The 20,091-nt window shown below is 50.1% G+C and overlaps 1 protein-coding gene across 7 annotated transcripts in view; it reads left to right on the top strand.

Moving 5' to 3' along the window:
* MYT1 (myelin transcription factor 1) overlaps positions 1 to 20,091 on the top strand; it is a 69,597-nt gene that overhangs the window by 32,793 nt on the left and 16,713 nt on the right. For 6 of the 7 annotated variants that reach the window (XM_075438807.1, XM_075438806.1, XM_075438810.1 and 3 more), the window contains 11 exons: positions 1,768 to 1,798; positions 5,565 to 5,627; positions 6,404 to 6,651; positions 7,508 to 8,380; positions 9,057 to 9,191; positions 10,608 to 10,698; positions 12,323 to 12,436; positions 13,882 to 14,096; positions 16,691 to 16,896; positions 17,577 to 17,846; positions 18,576 to 18,730. In XM_075438807.1, the coding sequence (XP_075294922.1) occupies positions 1,768 to 1,798; positions 5,565 to 5,627; positions 6,404 to 6,651; positions 7,508 to 8,380; positions 9,057 to 9,191; positions 10,608 to 10,698; positions 12,323 to 12,436; positions 13,882 to 14,096; positions 16,691 to 16,896; positions 17,577 to 17,846; positions 18,576 to 18,730 (2,401 nt within the window). The remainder of the gene's footprint in view (positions 1 to 1,767; positions 1,799 to 5,564; positions 5,628 to 6,403; positions 6,652 to 7,507; positions 8,381 to 9,056; positions 9,192 to 10,607; positions 10,699 to 12,322; positions 12,437 to 13,881; positions 14,097 to 16,690; positions 16,897 to 17,576; positions 17,847 to 18,575; positions 18,731 to 20,091) is intronic. The other variant, XM_075438808.1, reaches the window with a different exon arrangement.

The following is a 20,091-nucleotide window of genomic DNA, read 5'->3' as shown; positions in this document are numbered from 1 at the left end:
CGTCCCCCCTCCAACCCCACCAAAATTTGTCTACAAACCTGGGAAGCTCCCATCCACAAACCTTTACAGGTCCTCATAATATTTAAGCCTCATTGCCTACCCCCAGAAGAGGGAAAAAAAATAAATAAAAGAAAGCAGCCCCTTTGCATGCTTTGCTTTAGGGGAACTGCAATCACTGGAGCTTCAGATCAGCTCCTGGGGCTTTCATCACGCACACTCTGCCAACGGCTTTGAAGCTGCACATCTGAGAGCGCCTGGCAGAAGCAGCGCATGCTGGAGAGGCAAACGGGGCCATCCCCCGGCAGGGACGTGAGGACAAACGACTTGTTACTGCGAAGCTTGGTTGTTATTAATTTTTTTATTGGTCTTTCTTTGCGTGCTTTCTCTCCGGGAGAAGGCGAGGTGCTCTGATACAGGGCGCAGGGTGTCACCCCGGGTGGTCCCGTGGCCACATGTGGTGGTTACAGACCGACCTCTCCATTTTGGTTCGTTTTTGGGGCTGTGGATTCGCTGATTTGCAAAGGCGGCTGGAAGTGAGGGGTGAACGGGGCTGGCTCAGAAAGTGCGATGGCTGCAGGGGCTGCAGCTTCGCCCACGCGGCCGTGCTGGACCACCCTCCTTTGTCCCGACCCACCTTCCTCCTTGCTCTTCTCAGCATCCCCATCTTTTTAAAGACAAAACCAAACCCAGATGCTGCCAACTGCGCTGAAGCGAGCTTGGATATTTGGGTTTCATTGCTCTGTTGCACATACATAAAGGTGCTCGCTCAGGTTGCTAATGAGAGTGCCCTGATTCTATTTATTTTCTCGCACCCTGCTTTCCACACACTTGAATCTGGGTTTCTTGACGTGAAAAGGTAATTTATTGCGTACACCCTGGGACTTGCCACTGCCTCCAGTTTGTTGAAGCTTGTGAGTCATCCCACCGGGAGCTGGATCCCAGGAAACCCAATTAGCTCAAACAAATTGAGCAAACGTGTTATGGTTTTTAGCCTGGGCAAATATAGACTTGTGTTGTGGATTTTTTTCCCTCATGATTATTTGGATTCCTGGCTGGATGTAAGGCTTCAGCAGCGATGTGATGTTGTTGTATGTTGTTATTGTAAGCAGTGGGATGTCCTCTTATTCACAAGTGGGGAATAATCCCTAAAACCCCTACAAACTATTGTTTACCCTAAAAGCCAAGTAGCACATCCCCTAGCACGTGTCTGAGCGTAGGCAGGGACTCCCACATCAGCCCAGTGTGACCAGGGGAGGAGAAAAATGTGCCTGTGCCTGTTGACAGGCAGGGGGTAAATGTGGCCATTGCAGCAAACCAGTAGTGAACTGTGCAAAAAGTTACTGAGGGGCAGATTTTAAAGGCAAACATAGAGAAGAAGGCATGAGAAAACTTGGTCTTTACTTCAAAGTGTTTGAGTCATACGCATGTATGTCAGTACAGCTCCATCAACTTTAAAGTCGTCATCTAGTCAGAGAGAGGTAGTCCCTGATGCTGCAAGCGTGCACTCTTGTGCTTGCAATTAAGCACCGGTGTGAGGATTTACAAGGCAGGATTATGATTTCCTACAGGCTGGCATGCAGTAAAGAATGGCAAGATAGATTTGCCCTTTCTTTCCCAAATGGGATGCCCAAGGAGGCAACAGAAACCCAGCAGCAGGCGGGAGAGGATGCCCCAGAGAAGGGGGATGTCTCAGGGGGGCTGAGGAACCCCTGTTGAGTTTTTGACCTTGTGTTTGTTTCCATTGCTGCATCCTGCTCCTTCGCCCAGTGCCCACGGAGCTCATCGGCCAGGAGGTGAGGTAAGGACCCTGCTCCTGCTCGGCGGTGGGAGGGAGGCGAAGCCCCACGTCACCTTACCGGCTGGGCAACCTGGGTGAGGGGAGCAAGCCCAGGGGACTGATGGGGTGGAAGTCTTGCTGGGGGGCTTGTACTGGTGGGCAAGTCGTTGTGTCCAAGACCTCGGGGCACCACTTCACACATCAGAGGAACCACAGGAGTTAACGGTGGTGAAAGCACAAGCTCTGGATGGGTCACATTGGACTGGGAAACCATCCTCTGTCCCACCCCAGATCTAAATCCCAGCCAAGCCTGATGCCCATGTTTTGTCTTGCAGGATTATTAGGGACAATATCCTACTAGCCAGAGTTGTTTTTCCACATATTTTACATCCTCTTGTTGCCCCTGAACAATGCTGCGTCACATCGCTTCTCACACCAGATGCTCCTCCTTTGGCCCTGTGTCCCCTGTTGAGTCACTGAGGTCCTGTTGCCACTCATTTAGCAGCGCTGGCATGCCAACAGCAGCAGCCAAAAGAGCCAGAGTGAGCTTCTGCAGCCCTACAGAGCTTCTCATTATAAATAACAGCCTCCCCCACCTCTAAGCTCCCTTTAAACCTTGCACAAGGGCTTACGCAAGAGGTAGGAATCTTTAACCTGGACAGGCGCTAATAGCAGGGGCTGCCTTTCCTAGCAGCCTCCAGTAGAAAGCTGTGTGTGTCAAAGAGTAATTGGACCTTAACCAACCCAATTTCAGAGCATTTCTGCTCCTCCGCTCTCCTATTACTCGAGAGACGGGAGGAGCAAGCGGCAGGCATGCCACTTCTCCAACTTTTATTGCTGAACACTTGAGTGGAGGTGGTAATTGGAGCAGGTGACATATATAAGGGGCAGGACAGAGTGCTCCACAAAGCCATCTCTGCAGCTGTCACCTAATTGCCTGATTAACTGGACGATTAATCGACTAATTGGCAGCAGGGCATCGTCTGCATAACAATAAGAGACCCTTTTGTCAAGCATAGGAAGGCTGTGGAGAAGGGGAGAGCAGGTCGGTGTGGTGGCTCTTGTGGGGATGCAGAGCAGCTTTAATAGACCTCGAAGCCCCTTTCCCCTTTTGGGACTCCTGCCAAAATGCATGAAACCTCCACAGAGGAGAGCGAGGACCAGAAAGCCTGGCCCAGAGCATGCCGAGCATCACCTCTGCGCTGGTGCTCTTTAAAGAGATTAAATTGACACACCGAAGCCAGAGACATCCCAAACTGGCACCTGCTTCAGAAAACCTCGATGCTGAACCACTTGGCTCTTTCCTGCTTACTTTTTACTGCAGGCTTCATTTCACCACATCAAAAATGGAGGCGGGGGGGGGGGGATGATCAGCTTTAATTGATTCAGGAAGGCTTATAAAAGCCTGTAACATCTTCATCAGAGCAGCTCTTGTTTCCCACTGAATGAGGCCTTTTTCAGGCAAGTCACTGGTGACATAAACACCGCTCTGTCTCTTGGTGTGTAGTCACTTAAAGTGTGTCTGGGGCTGCTCAGTACAGAGCAACCTCAGTCATGACTGAGGGCAATTAAAATTAAATAGACTTTCAGATCATCAGCAGAGGGAGTGGTGAAGCGGGGAGAGCCCTGTTCTAATAACATACCTTAGCGGTATGTTTTTATGTATGACCTCGAGCATTTTGCTCAGGAAGGGGTGCCTCTCTGGCAGGCAAGACCCCAGGCGTGGCAGGGCTCGGGCTGTCTGTGCACCATGAAAAACCTGGGAGCCATCCCCCGAGCAACAGCATTGGAGGATGCTCAGCATAGAATCACAGAATGGTTTGGGTTGGAAGGGATCTTAAAGCTCATCTGGTTCTACCCCCCCTGCCATAAGCAGGGACATCTTCCACCAGCCCAGGCTGCTCAGAGCTCCATCCAACCTGGCCTTGAAGACTGCCAGGGAGGGGGCAGCCACAGCTTCTCTGGGCAACCTGGGCCAGGGCCTCACCACCTTCATGGGGAAGAATTTCTTCCTAATATCTCATCTAAATCTGCCATCTTTGAGTTTAGAGCCATTCCCCCTTGTCCTGTCACTGCACCCCCTTGTGAAAAGCCCCTCTTCATCCTTCCTGTCAGCCCCTCCAGGCACTGGCAGCTGCTCTAAGGTCACCCTGGAGCGTTCTCTTCTCCAGGCTGAACATCCCCAGCTCCCTCAGCCTGTCCTCGTAGCAGAGGTGCTCCAGCCCTCAGATCATCTTCATGGCCCTCCTCTGGCCCCGCTGCAACACACCCATGAATTGGGTTAAAATTGAGCCACGAGCACAGGGGACAGCAGGAAGGGGGGACTTTATCTCGGAGGGGCGAGGAGGTGCAGCTTACACCCACGGCCATACATCCGCCTCATCTAGAAAGCTGTGTCCCCTCAGGGGACATGCTGCTGTCATTTGCCCTCTTAGCATTAGCTTTGCTAAGCTCAAGCAAGCCAGTCTCCCTGAAGGACGGATTCCTGCTCCCCTGGCAGTTCAGTAGCCCTCTCCTGTCCTGGTTTTGGGTTGAAGTACATTTTTTGGACACAGCGATCTGACTTGTGCAGGGTGTTCTGGGGAGCTGAGCCATTAAGAACCCGCCCGTGCGCCCAGAGCTGCTGCATCCCTTAGTGCACTGAGATCCTCCTTATCCTGAGCTTTCTGCTAAGGACAGAAATTCGGAGTCCCTAAAGCCTAACTTGGCGCTTGGTACTATTTAACGTTACCCAGTGTCTTTTACTCCGAAAATAATAGGCTGGCCAGGTCCCCTCTGGGCTGGCAATGCCTTCTCCCTTTGCATTGTCGTCAAGTGATTTCATTAGTGCTTCCAACTTCCCAGGCTGAGGGTGATACGGTGCTAAACGAGGTTATTAATCCTACACGACTCCAGAATTCCTCAGACGACAGGCAAGTCGCTTGGGCATCCTATAATCAATGCCATAATCTGGTTTTGCCAGAAAATGTTTGCTTTAATGCTTCTTATCTGGAGCCCTTGTAGCTCCTGGAGCTGGGACTAATTACCCCTGCAGGGGAGACGTGCGGCCCCACGCTGAGGGATGCAGCGAGCAGGCTGCGTCGCTGCAGCCCACGGCAAAGGCAGCAGCGGCTGCCAGCGCTGCCCAGAGCTCCCTGGAAGTCTTTAACTCATCCTCTTCTGCAGAGCAGCAGGAACGAACGCAGGGATTTGGGAGGTCTGGTCACCTAAATCCCACCCGTTCCCCTAAAAGTGAGGCTCCGAGGTGCTTTTGAGGATTTTTGTCCTGGTGATCTCCACCCAATGTGGTCTGGTTGAAACCTCCTTGCTCCACTCCCAGCCTGCTCTCTCCAAAAAGCCACCTGTTTCTTACTGCAAGGAACCCCAGTTCACTGATAAACCATCAAAGAAGAGAAAAGCCCACGTTTTTCTCCTGCACCAGTGAAAAAGAGAGTGACAGCGGGGAGGCAGAGTGCAGTAGTTGTCTGCTTTCTAAAAGCTTGCTCTTACACATGCAAATCTTTAATTAAACATACTCATAAAACGATAATGAACCGTTCATCTAATTAAATGGGGTGAGTCGTTTCATTAATTTTTAGCAAACCACAAGGCTGCTCTCCTGCCCTCCTCGCTTGGAATTCAAAGGGACAAGCTGAACCGTTTGAGAGAAATTATCTTCCCTTTCGCGGTTATTTTGTTCCCTGTGCACAGAACCTGTTTAACTGGCCATAGTTTATACACTTCTAATTAAAAATGAATTCTCCAAGTCCTATTGCTGTTCTTGATGGTTGCTTGTTTCCCTCTCAAGCTGTCCAACCCCAGGCTGTAACGGCTCAGGACACATCCGTGGAAAGTATGCAAGACACAGAAGGTGAGGCTGGGTCGGAGGTAGCAGGGGTGGAAAAATGCCAGCAAAACACCCCAAGACAGATGTTCCTTGGAGAGAGGCTGGTTCAGAGCAGCAACCCACCTCACCTGCCTCCAATCTGCCTGCCAAAGAGCCTACTTCTGTCTCTATCAGTCCGTGAGGGATCCTGGGGGATCTGCTTCACCAGGCTGACAGCAGCCTTCCTACAGACCCCAAGCCACGGCACAGTTCCTGGCTCAGGCGCGTGGGGTTGATGGGAGCTGTCGACAGGCAGAGATTTTGGTCTGCTTAGTGCTGCTATGGACGGGAAATGTGAGCATGCTGGATACCTTCGAGGCCATGGCAGCCTTAAATGATGGTGTTCATCACCCTATAATGGTGAAATTGGAGTGGTTGGTGGACATGTCCCAGAGGGCGGTTCTGTATCCCCTGCCTGGTTTCATGGTGGCACTGGTGGCCATCACCAACAGTGGTGCTGGGACCTGTTGGTCCTGCCACTCCCCAGAGAGCAACTGCCCATGGGCCAGACTGCTGGAGTGAGCCCAGCATCTTTGCGCTGACTTCTGAGTAACATTGGCATAGTTGCACAGAGTCAAGGTCTGAGAGCAGATCTTCTGGCCGCGAGGTGTTAATGCAGCTAAAAATCTGGCCCACTGGATGATTTCCTTTTAGTATTTGTGTATTTGTCCCACTTGCCTTTGCCGAACCGGTTCAGATGCTGTAGCCATGCCTTTCTCACTCGGCAATGCCTCCTCTCTGCTCCTTGATCCCATCTGCAGTTTACAAAGCTGCCCTCTAGCAAAGAAGAGGAAACTTCAGGATGCGGAGGCTGAACATCTGGTGTCGAAAAGAAAATCCCATCCGCTCAAGCTGGCCTTGGACGAAGGCTACAACGTCGACAGTGACGGTAGCGAGGAGGCCGAGGTGAAGGAGGAGTCCGGCTCCGATGAGTCGGAGGGGACTCTGGAGGAGGATGAGGCGGAGGCGGTGGAGCAGGAGGAGACCCGCAGCCCCGAGCCGGCAGAAGGTGCTTTATCATTATTGATTGCAGAGCTGTGTTCTGCAGATGAATAAAGGGCAGGGAGTGTTAATAACCAGGAGTTATAGCTCCTCTGAATTATGTACAGGATGGGTCCTTCAATTATTACGTTCGGTGGAAGCACAACGGCAAAGTTCTAGTTAAGACAAGAGGCGATACGCACAGATGTCTCCGGTGTCTTAAAAATGGGAACTTTTCCATCAGGGATGCTCCCGGGAGAAAGACCCAGGGCAAGCACAGAGGACCTCGCCGTGTGGCTCAGATGGTGGTGGGGAAGGCAGCCGGGGTCCCACATCGGAGCCTTGAGGGGCTCGGCGGGAGCCTTCGCCCTGGCCGGATCCGGACTCTCTCGGAGAGGAGGAGTGACAGGCACACGAGCCGGGTGTCCAGCCGGGGTCCTGGCACTGTGTCGGTCCCCGGTTTGGAGCTGCTGGCTTGGGGAGCACTGGGAGCGAGGGGACCAGATGGCTGCTGACGGTGGGGGGCCGGGAAGCCGTGCGCATCTGAGCCCCGTGAAAGCTTCCACATGGAAATCCCTTTCTACCTGCCATTCCTAAATGCAATAAATTAGGCTGCTCCGGGGGTAGAACAGCCAGACTCTGGTTTCAATTAAGCTTAAGTAAGACAGAGAGATGTTTATGAGCTTACATAATTACTATCTTTTCCTCTTTTTTTTTTTCCTTTTCCTCCTTTTTTCTTATCCTTCTTTTTTTTTCCTCCTTTTTTCTTTTCTTTTCTCCTTTTTTCTTTTCCTCCTTTTTTCTTTTCTCTTCCTCCTTTCCCCTTTTTCTCTTTTTCTTTCTTTTTCCTCTTTTCTTTCTTTTCCTTCTTTCCCCCCCCTCAGAGAGAAGCCCAGCAAAATCGACCCATTATGGACAAAACACATCAACAAGTACGTCTGGGCCCAGCAAGGCCAACTATAGCAGCTATCAAGAAATAATCGCCAACTCTCTCCTAAACCTAGGCCAAATAGCGGAGGAAACCCTCGCCATCGAAGGGCAGCTGCCTGAAGCTGAGCTGCAGGTCTCCAAGCCGCCATCCAACGTTGTGCACCTGGTCCACGAGGACACGGGAGAGGAGTTAGTGGAGGAGGAGTGTGACAAGGAGATCATCATCCAGACGGAGGATGCGGAGGAGGTCATTGAGGTCACCAGCGAACGCAGCAGCGAGTTGTGTCCGGAGCACCGGGACGATGCGAACTGTGAGGAGTCCTGCAAACTGGAAAAGGCTGAAGCAGAAGAGGAGGATGAAGAGGATGAGGAGGAGGATGAAGATGAGGAGGATGAGGAGGAGGAGGAGGAAGAAGAGGAGGAGGAAGAGGAAGAAGAAGAGGAGGAGGAAGAGGAGGAGGAGATGGCTCCTGAAGTGATCTGCGAGGAAGCTCCTCACACTTCTCAGGACACCCAGAAAAGCCACTGTGAAGGGCAGTTCAGCCCAAAGCCTGAGTACTCAGTTATCGTGGAGGTCCGGTCGGATGACGACAAAGACGACGACGCCCGCTCCCAGAAATCAGCAGTGACCGACGAGTCAGAGATGTACGACATGATGACGAGGGGGAACCTGGGGCTGCTGGAACAAGCCATCGCGCTGAAAGCCGAGCAGGTGAAAATTGTACGGGAGCCCAGCCGGCTGCCAGGAGAGCATGTAAAGCACTTCCAGGTGGACGAGAAACAGAGCAAACCACTGGACAGCGTCCGAAAGAGCTACTACGGCAAAGGTATGGGGATGAGCCTTCGTGTGTCTCCTTCCTTCCCATCCCCAGTGAAAGAGCTGAATTTGTCTGCTCAGCACCCTGTGAAAACTAGGCTGGTGGGGGCTTTCACAGACCACAGAGGGAACTGAGCCACAAATCCTCAGTTCCCAGAGGGATGGGGACAATTGCCAGAGGGATGGGGACAATTGCCAGAGGGATGGGGACATCCTAGAGATCAACAGTGAATGCACAAAATGATGGCGTCCTCTACATCTCAGCAGGGGAATTGCCTGGCTAAATTGCCTGTTGGGCTAGAAAATCTCAGCCTGGACAGTAGGGCTGGTTTAAAATCCAAGTGGGTTTTAAAATAGTGGTAGGAGTCCAGCCACAGCAACGTGAGGGACTTGGCAGGGGCTGCAGAGTCCCCCAGGTGCTGAGCTGGGCTACCTGCTCAGTCGCTGTGAGCTGCTCCACACTCCAAGCCAGGTGAGCTACTCAAATTCCTTTGCTGATTTTGATTTTGGAAACTTCCAGTGTAACAATTCCACTTTCAGAACAAAACCCTCTAAATCCAAAGGTTTCTCCCTGTATGACTGGAAAAGTGGTGGGAAGCATCCTTTGCAGTTTTTCTCTCCTTTCCACCTCTTCCCCTTCAAATCCACTAAACTGCTTCCAACTGCCCTTTCCCCACAACCCCTAGATCCCTCAAGACCCGAGAAGCGAGAAATCAAATGTCCGACTCCTGGCTGCGATGGAACCGGCCACGTCACGGGACTCTACCCTCACCATCGCAGCCTCTCTGGTTGTCCGCACAAAGACAGGATCCCTCCCGAGAGTGAGTACTTGGTGGGATAACAAAGCTTGCTTAAATCAGTCTGAAGCTTTATTTCCTAGGGAGATGTTCACACCTGACGTGTAGAGCTGTCTTAGGGCCAATGGGCACTCCAAATAGTCCCAAATTATGTGAATTTTATGACCAAGTCCCTAGCCCAAGCCTGATATTAATCCTTGGCATATAGCAGAGTTTCTGGCATGGGATGGTGCTTTTCCAACTCGTTCTGCGATGCTTTTATCCACCGAAGTGTTATCGTTCCTCCTGGGAAATGCTATGGAGGTTACTAGGAAGTCCTACCCTTCTTAAAGATTTTTAGCACCATCCTGTGGAGAATGAGGTCCCTTCTCTGAAAATCAAAGAGGTGCTTTAAAAATGATGCCCACCTCCAGAGGTGTGTTAAGCCATTCCCATCTTTACCACAAAGGTCACATATTTTTCCCCATTTCGGAAATGCTTTTGGGAAGAAGGGGAAACTCTGCTTTCCTGCTGTCCAAATGTGCTGAAGGTGCTGCTGTACAGCAAAGGAGGAGTCGTTCAGGACGTGCAGGATAGCTGAGTCTCCTCTACACTCTCCTCACCACAACTTTCACAAGGTGCTATACCAAGATTCATCTATTCCACAGAAAATATTTATCATCATCGTAACAGATTTTTTTATATATATACACATAGAGATATATTTTATTTCTACCTCTCTACCAGCATGCTAAATAGCTTTCCCTGTGCATATACATAAAAATCAATGTTGTATGTTTATGATAATGGCATAATAGACCAAAAAAATAAAAAGAAAAAAGGAGCCCTTCCTTATCAGTAATTTCAAAGGTTGCAGACCTGCCATAAACACAGAACTGCAGGAAACAAGGAGAAAGTACAGCTATCTTCACACAAGCTTGAATGCAAGAAAATATTAATAAATAACTAACGCAAGCTGCGTGCTTTAGAAAAGCTTGCAAATCAAATTATTTTCTTTACTTTTAAGGTCAGCACTGCAGGAAGCAATAATCCTGAAGATTAAAATTAAAAAAAAAAAAATAAAACAAAGACTAGTCCTAAGGATAAAAGCAGAGATACAACTTCAATCACTTAAAACTACCTGAAACTGGGAAACCTGGCTCCAAACCAGTGGTGGGCGGGAGGGGCTGGATGGGGGAAACTGGATTGCAATCAGCAAAAGAGGAGAAAGCCCAAGCTGTGTGCAGAGATGCTAATCTAGTGCTGACCTGAGCACTGCTGCCTTGTGAATCTTTTACTCTTTATGCAGACGAATTCTAATTACAGCATTTCACGTTCCCTGATTTCTAGGAAACCAGCGTACAAGACTTGATGATTTTTGTCTTCTTTTTTTTTCCTCTGATTTTTATCAAATTGTTTTTGCTTCCCTTCCCCTCTCCCCTTCCCCTTCGCGCTCCGAAGTCTTGGCGATGCACGAGAACGTGTTGAAATGCCCCACGCCAGGCTGCACAGGACAGGGCCACGTCAACAGCAACCGCAACACGCACAGGAGGTACCAGCTTTGACTTCTTCTCCATAACGGCTGGGGCAAGGACGGCAGCAGGGCAGCCAGCCCCGAAAGCCTTGGCTTCACTCTTGCACTGAGAGATGGTGCAGCTAGGATGGGGAATGCAGGGATGACCCTACGACAAAGAATAATATGAGAAAGCAAGATGGGACAGTGGTTTCTGGCTGGGAATAAAGCACAGCGATGCTTCCAGGCTCGCAGGTGGGACTATGGAGGGGTAGATGCAGGTGGGGGATTCATGGAAGGGGTGTTTGGCACTAGGGAAGCAGGGGGTGCCCAGTGAGGGTGACCGAAGAGTGATGTTTGTCTTTGGTGGTGTGGCACTTAGAAGGATTTCTAGGAATTTCCACAATATCTAGGCTGAAATTATTGATGAACTGGGAATTTAGGTGCTCTTGCTGTAGGACCTCAACCCAGCTGTGGTCAGGTGGGGACAGGGTTGCACTGTAATTATACCCCACGCTCTGGCTTCAGTCAAACTCAAGCACTTTTACAAATGGGAAGGCTGCAAGCGGAGGGGACGGTGCACTTAAAAGCTAGAAAACTTCCAAAAAGCCAGGCTAGCTTGTGCTGCAGGGATGCATGCACACATGTAAACCATGCATTTATGGTTTACTATTCATTGCACTTCAGCTTAATTGGCAGAGAGCGACTGCTCTGCAAATGCTGATGTGTTTGCGGGCGCGAGGTGAGTTTGTGTTGTTTCTCGTTCAGCCGTGGAGGAAGCTGGTGGATGCTTCGTCGTAGCCGTAGCTGCTAGAGGAAAATTAGGGAAACCCGCTTGGCTAACTGAGAAGCTCGGCTTGGTGCAGGTAGCGAGCGGTCACAGTGAGATTGAAGTGACCCACTGCTGGTAGCGCGTTATGGAGCGAGCTTTGGGTGCAGCGGTTTGGGCTGAGACCCGACACGCTCGGAGCCCTGAATTTCACGTGGGCCTGGGCTGCGGATCGCTCGGTGCTGGCTGCTCCGGTGATGAAGGTGCCCGTGATGGCTTGGGGTCGGCTGGGAGTCTGCGTGCTCTGCTCATGAGGGGTTTTTACCTTCCCTGAGCAACCTCTGTAAGAGCCAAGCTGTCCCAAAGAGGCAGAGCCAGGCTCACACGTAGGGCATGTGTGAGCAAAAGCCATTACAGCCCGCGACCTCCCCCAGGCACCAGCGCGCTGGCAGCCGTGCACATCAGAAGTGCAAATGTTTCCCTGCAAGTGCCCCTCGGAAGGCTCCCTTCAAACCACCCTTGCAAAAGATCCAAATAAATAGAAATCAAAAATGCCATTTAACTGCTAAAACCACTCCAAGAAACCAGCCTGTCCCCTTCTGCCCCTGCTGTGCTCAGCCTGGGGCAGCTGCCGCCTCCATCCACCTCCGGGCCCTGGGGATGCTCCGGGGCTTGTCCCAGAGAGATCTGGAGCTTGATGTTTGGTTCTTTGCTGCTTGCCAAGACTAAAAGTAAACTAGGATAATGATAATTAAAAAACCCTTAAATGCAAAAGCTTTTCTCATGGGTCCAGTGCAGCTCTGGGTCCCTGAAAGGAGTGAAGATGTTCATGCTCATCCCTCACGCTTCGTTTCCTTCTCTCTTTTTCCCTTCTTTCAAAAAAAACCCCCACAGTTTATCTGGGTGCCCCATTGCTGCTGCTGAAAAATTAGCCAAATCGCATGAAAAGCAACAAACGCAGTCTGGTGACCCTTCGAAGACCAGCTCCAATTCTGACCGGATACTCAGGTAAAGGGGACGGCGCAGCCCGGCGCGGTGCAACTGCGCTGCCCCAGCGCTCCCCGCGCTGCCACGCTCGCAGCCGTCACGGCTCCCTCCGCCTGCATCCTGATACTGCTGAGTCCTGTCATTACGATCATAGGTCTCGCCAAGGTGGGGAGATATTTAATTGATGATCCCAGGGAGGGCATTGAGGACAATGAATTGCTTCTGTAGCATCAATTAATGCTGAGGCTACAGGCCAAAGGGTTTTACCAGTGCAGCAGAAGGCATTTGTGACGATTGCTCTGCAATGCAAACTGCCAGAGAATGATGGCTATTATATTAGCATTATAAGTAGGGTGGGCTTGGGGAGGGGGAGGAGAAGATTTAGTCTACATATAAATCACTCGATGGCAGTTTTGAATAAGTCCACTTGCTTTGCTTCCGTAGCCCGCACGGTTTAGAGGAGAGGAACCTGCCACTCGTTTCCAAACCAGTCTCATTTCTTTTGTTATTTCGCCCGTCTCTATCTTCCCGGGAGAAAGGGCTGTCTCGCATTAAGGATGTCCCTGATAGATGCTGGCTTCCGCAGCTGATGTGATTCATGAGGCTACAGATGGATTGTAATATGGTTAGTTATTTTCCAACGAGAGAAGGATAAAAACAGCAGTACGAGCCCCGTGCAGCACTCCCACAAAGGCATCGAGGTCTGATTAATATATTTATTTGCTCCCCAGGACTGCTGAGCACCCCAGTGCACCGGTGCTTGGTGCTTTGGAAAGGCCATTTAGTGCAATTACTTATTTATTTGCAGCAGAGCCCGCGCCGGGCGCAGAGCGCTCTGAGTGCATCATGAGGACGGTCCATGCTCCAAGGAGCTCCCGCTCCGAGGACTTGCTGGTGGAAAGAGGTCACAGGAAGGAGAATAACAATAGGCCATTTATATACAATTTATATGCAAGACAAATTGATTCATGATAGGCAGCCCAGCAGAAGCGGGTCTTTAAGAGGGACTCTGCATGCAGGGGAGAGGCCGTGGTGTTTTTGTAATGAATCTGCAGGGATGTGGAGCTAAACTGGGGTCCTCATGCCTTCGTGTGCCATCCTGCGTCACGGGTCCCATAAATGAGCGATGCTCAAGTTTCTGTTGCTGTTGGAAAATGCTGCCACGCCACGGCTGCCTGCAAGAATATTGCTGTGCGTGAGCTTGACACCTCGGTGTTTTGCCTAAAAAGAGAAAAAGAAAAAAAAGCACAAAAAGGAGAAAAAATAAGAAAGAAGCCTAAGAGACCCAAACCAGATGCAGACTGGCTGAGGGAGAGCAAAAGGACTGATGCTATCTCCTCTTCCCCAGTAGCCCTGCCCTTTGGGGACAAGATGCAGCTACGTGTCCCCATCACATCCAGTCCCCTCCCAACAACCATCTCACCAAGGAAAAGAGAAATCACTGTTGCTCATTGTTTCATCCTCAGGCCTATGTGCTTTGTGAAGCAACTGGAGATCCCTCAGTACGGAAGCTACCGGCCCAACATGGTCCCAGCAACCCCCCGGGCCAACCTGGCCAAGGAGCTGGAGAAGTACTCCAAGGTCACCTTCGATTATGCAAGTTTTGATGCTCAGGTTTTTGGCAAACGCATGCTTGCCCCAAAGATTCAGACTAGCGAAACCTCACCTAAAGCCTTTAAATGTAAGTTGGGAGCAGGGATGGGCTGGGTTTTGCACTTTCTGCCTTTCTCAGCATGTCGCGAGGCTCTTGGGGTCGTGGCTTTGAGGTGATGGGAGACTCGGGGCCGAGTGGCTGGATCCCTCCTGTTCCTGCAAAGCAGGGGGAGAAATGGGGATGGGGAGGTTGAGATGGGTCCTGTGGCATGTCCTTGGTGGAGAGAGGGGTCCGTGGCTGCCAGTAAAGGTTTGCTTAGGGGAGAGTCGCTTGGGCTTTGGGAAGAATTGCATTGAGTGGTGGGAACATTAATCTGAGCGATGTTTCTAGGTGGGAGAAGTGACACAGTTGTCCTCAGTCAGTCCCTGCCGCTTTGCAGTTCATATCTATCGATCTGTCTTTCCTCATCTAGCTAAATGGATTATAGTTTTCTTCTCTTCCATCTTATATACAACCCACTCCACCCATTTGTCTTCTCTGCTGTGCTCTGCTCTCCAGCTCTGCTACCTATCAATCACCCACCTCCTATCTACTGTAGCCACCCACTTCTGCTCTGTACCGAGGACCTTGCACTGGTTACAACACCGTGCAAGCAAGGCGTGGGTGAAAAGGAAAGGGCTCAACAAACCCTCAGGGGCTGGGCTGTCAGGAGCAGGAGGGAAGCTGCACAGGGAGCCAGCCCGCTGCAGCCTGATGTCAAACCTCCTCCTCGACACCAAACGTGTACCTGAAGACAGATGATGTTTTTGAGGGGGAGGGAAAAAAAAAAAAAAAAAAAAAAAAATTTAGGAGCCCAGTTTGCAGAAGTCAGCAGCCTCAAGAGGGCTTTCTGTCTGGCTAATCCCACTTCCACAATCCTGTTTAATCCTGATGCAGCTGCTCTCTAAAAAGTGCTCGCACTCGAAAGCATCCCGGTTGTTGCACTACAATGGAAGTGCCCTTTATTACAGTACTAAATCTGTAAAGGATCAGACAATGAAATTGGATGGAGGCCAGAGAGCACAACTGCCACTGTCATCCTGGGTTAGGGCTGATGGAAAAGTAATTTGTTTCCCAGCACAAGTGATTCTCTTGCTGAATAGATTGTGTTATTTGCAATATTAGCGAAGAATTTTCAGGGTAATTGTACTGACAAAAATAATTCCAGCAGACCCACTAGGATAATCCTTTCTATTTTTTCTCATCGCTTATTTTACTAATTTGCTGATTGCGAGTCTATTAGTGGTAGAAATACTTACGAAATGGAAAAGCATCGCTGAGCCCACGGTGTGAAATTGAAATTGGCATCTCACGATCCTGGATATTGTCAGGGTGGGCTGGCAGATACCCGCACCCCACTGCAAAGACACGGATTAAACCGGACTCGAAAACAAGCAGCCATACACAAGAATAAGCATTTGGGCAAAGCTCCAATGAGTTAATCAAAGCGACAAGATGAATATGATTGCCAATCATAGCAGGGAAATCTGTTCCTTTCACTGAGAACTTATTTTAAAGAGATCTTCATCCAGAGGGATTTATATTCCCCTGCATGTGTGTGCATAACTCCCATTAATGTCAATATGCATTATATACGCACACAACAAGAAAGAAAGCCGTCCTCGGGAAGATTAGCATTTTATAGTGTCTTATATTACGAGTTTGTAATGGGAATAATGAAATCGCTTTGCTCTGTAGTCACATCAGCCGAGGCTGTCTTGCTGCTTTGCCATCGTCGGGCCAAAGCTTGTGGGTCTTCCCCAGCGAGACTCCTGCTGAAAGGGGGGGATTTTTTTCCCCCAAAAATGGCATAGTGAAATGAAATAAGAATTTGAAAATTTTGCAAATTGATTCAGAATACAGTCCTGCAATTGGCCAAAAACTGGCGATCCCCAGTTTGTACCCACTGAAACTGCTGAATTCAGAGGGACTTTGCGTGGATCAGGACCCTCCTAAATGGGACTGAGTACAAGATTTGGGCAAGTTTTATTGTGGGTTAACCCTGGGAAATGCTCACTCTCGTTTCATAGGGTGTAAAGCGAAATTGCATCTCCAGGCTTGCACCGCTGTGTGCTGCGCTGTGCAGTAACAGTGCGGAGTCGTGGCTGCGTGAGGCTGTGTAATAAATCCTGTTACTCGGGCATATTTAAATGACATGTCAGCTATCAGAAAATCCATATTTCATTGGTGTCATCATCAGCAGCTCGTATTTCATTTGCTATTAATATATTTTTTTAAATTGTAATTTTTTAAACATGCACGAGAAATCTCCCTGCAAGTCAGCTGGGCAGATGAGTTATGAACATATGGAAAGCAACAAAAAAAGAGCCAGGAAGCTTCTCCAGGCTTTGTCCTTTAACCGCTTCCACCGAGGAGTAGCTTTAATGAAGAAAAGCACTCCTGTTTTGGGGACTTGATGGCAGAGTCAGTTAATGAATTAAGTTTTCACACCCAGAGACCATTGCACAAGCCACAGTCAGCACCGCTCCTGTTGCACATCCCAGGCAACAAAAGAGCCCATGGACTGGTAATAACCAGAGGCTGCCACTGGAACTGCCGATGTGTCAGACTGACTTAACCTCTCCCGCTGCCTGTGCCGGTTATACATCAGCCTTGTGTTGTTCCTTCTCTTTCTATTCCAGCCAAACCTTTTCCAAAGGCCTCTTCCCCCAGCCACAGCCCCTCCAGCAGTTACGTGAAGAGCACTTCATCTTCCTCCACAGGCTTCGACTACTCCCACGACGCCGAGGCTGCGCACATGGCTGCCACTGCCATCCTCAACCTCTCCACCCGCTGCTGGGAAATGCCGGAGAATCTCAGCACCAAGCAGCAAGAGGCCCCCGGCAAGGTGAGCCGCGCGTGCCCAGGGACCACCGCCCCACCACGCAGAGGAGGGGGTTAAAACTTGAAGTTCGGGATGGGAGATCTGCCTTTTTTTGCCCTTCCTTTGATTTTAATGTTTAAATATAGAGGGAATCCAGAGACTCATCACATACCACCCTTTCACTCCTTGCTTTGGGTGATGCAGTTTGGAGGAGATGGTCTTGGCTCTTGGTGCATTATGGAAATGCACTGTGGTTCAAATTACCCATCTGAGACGATCATCGTTCCCAAGCAGAGTCTCAGCGCTGGTTTCAGTTGCTCACTGGTCTGTGTCTGATGCCATTTGAGATTCCTCCAGGCTGACCTCCAGCTATTTTTCAGAGGAACACAGGTTTTCCAGGAGTCCCGTGTTGCACCCCCAGCCTCGGGCAGATGTCTTAGATGCCATGGGTCATCTCACATGGCACTAGATGCCTGTGTTCAAGCAACTGAGTCAAAATGTCACATTGCTGGCCTGTTGCATGGCACTTGCATGGCATGTTTCTGAAATATTTATGAAAAGGTATCCCTTTCCATTCACTTCTTTCTAACTGACTATGGAGAGGACAGAACGTGAATAACCTGCCTCCCGCACTGCAAGAGACAAATGGGGGGAAGATCCCTGCAGGGCAACTGCTAACGCTGGGCATGTTTCCAACCTTTCAGTCCATGGACATTGAGGTGGATGAAAATGGGACTCTGGACTTGAGTATGAACAAGCACCGCAAACGGGAGAGCACCTTTCCCAGCAGCAGCAGCTGCAGCAGTAGTCCCAGCATGAAGTCCCCAGACGTGTCCCAGCGCCAAAACAGCACCAGTGCCACGAGCAGCACCATGACCTCCCCCCAGTCCAGCCAGACCTCCCGCCAGGATGAATGGGATGGGCCCATTGACTACACTAAACCAAACCGTCAGCGGGAAGAGGAGCCAGAAGAGGTGAGCAGTGACTCTTGATGCTTAAATAACACCTCATGGGGGGACTGAATGCCATGCTTGCTTGCACAGTTGTCCTGTTTCCCCCCAGAGCCCCTGCTTTGCCCTTTGAGCCTAGGAGAGAGGTATTATTAGCTTCGTCAGTGCTACCAGACATCAGCTGTGGACAGCCAAGCAGGAGGCAGATGCTCTTGGATCTGTTGGGGTGCTCTAGCCAAGGAAGAACCCACCACTTGTGTTGTTCTGGGTCTGCAGTGTTTTCTTTGTTGTAAATCCTTTCAGCTCATGTGCACCTGTGGTGTTCCTGGTGACGTTCCCCAGGATGATTTATATCTGTCGTTAGTAGATATGGCCCCGTGTGCCACTTACATTAATCCTGGGGCTGGGGGAACCCAGCCATTACGTCCTGGCTGGGGTGAGCATCCTGGCCCTGGAAGCAGTGCTCTGCCTCTCTGCCCATGAGGATGACTATGAGGGGATTGCACTGATCTTCATCCCTTCTCACCTTGGGAGAGCCAGGCATAAATGCCTGTACAGATGTGTTTTACACATTTCTCCCATAAAAAGGGAAAATTACAGACTATTGGAGTTTGGGTACTGCGAGGCGCTTGCGAAGGGCTCAGGAGCATTAGCAATGCTGCGCTAACTGGGATGAACTTGGGATCCTTTCCCACCACTGCTCAGCAGCAATGACCACCACTACAACCACTTTTCCTGGCTGTTTGCTTGCAGTCAGAGCCTGCTGCCCACTCTTTTGCCTCGTCGGAAGCTGATGAGCAAGAAGTGTCGGAGGAAAATTTTGAAGAACGAAAATACCCAGGGGAAGTTACTTTAACCAACTTCAAGCTTAAATTCCTCTCCAAGGACATCAAGAAAGAGCTGCTCACGTAAGTTCTGCCTTCTTGTCTCTTCCTCCAAAATGTATAAAATATGTATGCAGCACAGCCAGGCTGGTAGGAGACAAAATTTGTTAGCAAATACCTTTCAGATATTAGAAGCTTAATTCCCTTTCTTAATGTGATTTGTCTTATCTAAGTGGTTCAAATTAAAGCTCAAAGAGAAACCCTATCCTCATACAGCTGCCGATCATTGAGGCAAAATACATTCCTGTATGGCCTTGAAACTCTGCAGTGATGAAGACAACCTTCTGGGGAGCTTGAATCTCAGGATTCATGGACAAGGCTGTGGAAATCTCCTTGCAGGGCCTGTTTTCCCTGGTATTTTCCTGCAAGAGTGTTTCTGGCACCATGATGGAGCCTGCCCAATCTCCTGTCCTTCTTGTTTTGGGACACCAAGTGATGCTGTGAAGCTAAGAGAACCCAAGGGATCTCAGTACCTTGTTGATGGGGGTGTTTAACCTCAGGGTGCCTCACTGGGAAGGCAGGGCTTGTTGGCTGCCTAACGTAGAGCAATGGGTCCCATCACTGTGATACTGCAGGGTCACAAAATGTGAACGAGGGCTGCAGCAAGACTGCATCTTACGTTGGAGAGAGATCTTAGCTCACATCTACATGTTCATGGCACTGGGTGGGTGAAAACACCGACCCAGATCTGTTCTGTTAGATGAAGTATTGCTCTGCATCCACGTTGATCCCCCAAACTAATGGTTAATGCTTAGAGTCTGACCCAAATGCTGCAGGTCTGGAGGCGGTGATGGGGAAGTCTCCCCTCTCAGGCATCCCAGCAGATCTGCTGTGTCTGTGCCTCTGCCTCTGACCTTCCCATATGTTAAGCAGGGAAGAGTCGGCAGGGATCATTTTGCTGACCTTATACAAAGTAGCTCGTTATTTGGCTGCGCAAGCAGGAGGCAGAAGGAGCAGACAGGCAGGGAGGAGATCCGTGGGGGCAGAGCAGCAGCAGCATCTTCCCTAAATGAGCCAAGCACAGACCAGCTGCCCTATGCAAGGCTCTAAAGGCTTTGTTAAAACTCTGCAGCGAGGTGAATAGCAATTTCTGAGGTAGAACCCAGAAGTCCTCCTGTGCTTTAATTGTATCATAAGGGTAGAGAAATTTCCTAAATGGAAACATTCCTGGAATAAATAAATGGTGTCGTGGGCAGCCCTGAGCCTTCCCTCCCCATTTAGCATCCTTGTTCCTCTCTGGCCCAAGGGCTGTAATGAATTAGCTGTAGTTAACTCAGGAGCAGACTTGTCGGCTGTGTCTGATGCTCTGTGCCTGGGCATAGTTCTTGGGCCACCTCCAGGCACTGACAGCAGTCGCTGTGAAGGTGTTCCTCACCTCTATCTTC

Source organism: Opisthocomus hoazin, chromosome 18, assembly GCF_030867145.1.
Source record: "Opisthocomus hoazin isolate bOpiHoa1 chromosome 18, bOpiHoa1.hap1, whole genome shotgun sequence".
In the NCBI taxonomy this organism is placed as follows: Eukaryota; Metazoa; Chordata; class Aves; order Opisthocomiformes; family Opisthocomidae; genus Opisthocomus; species Opisthocomus hoazin.
The sequence above is the reverse complement of the archived record's forward strand: the minus strand, read 5'-3'. Positions and strand labels throughout refer to the sequence as shown.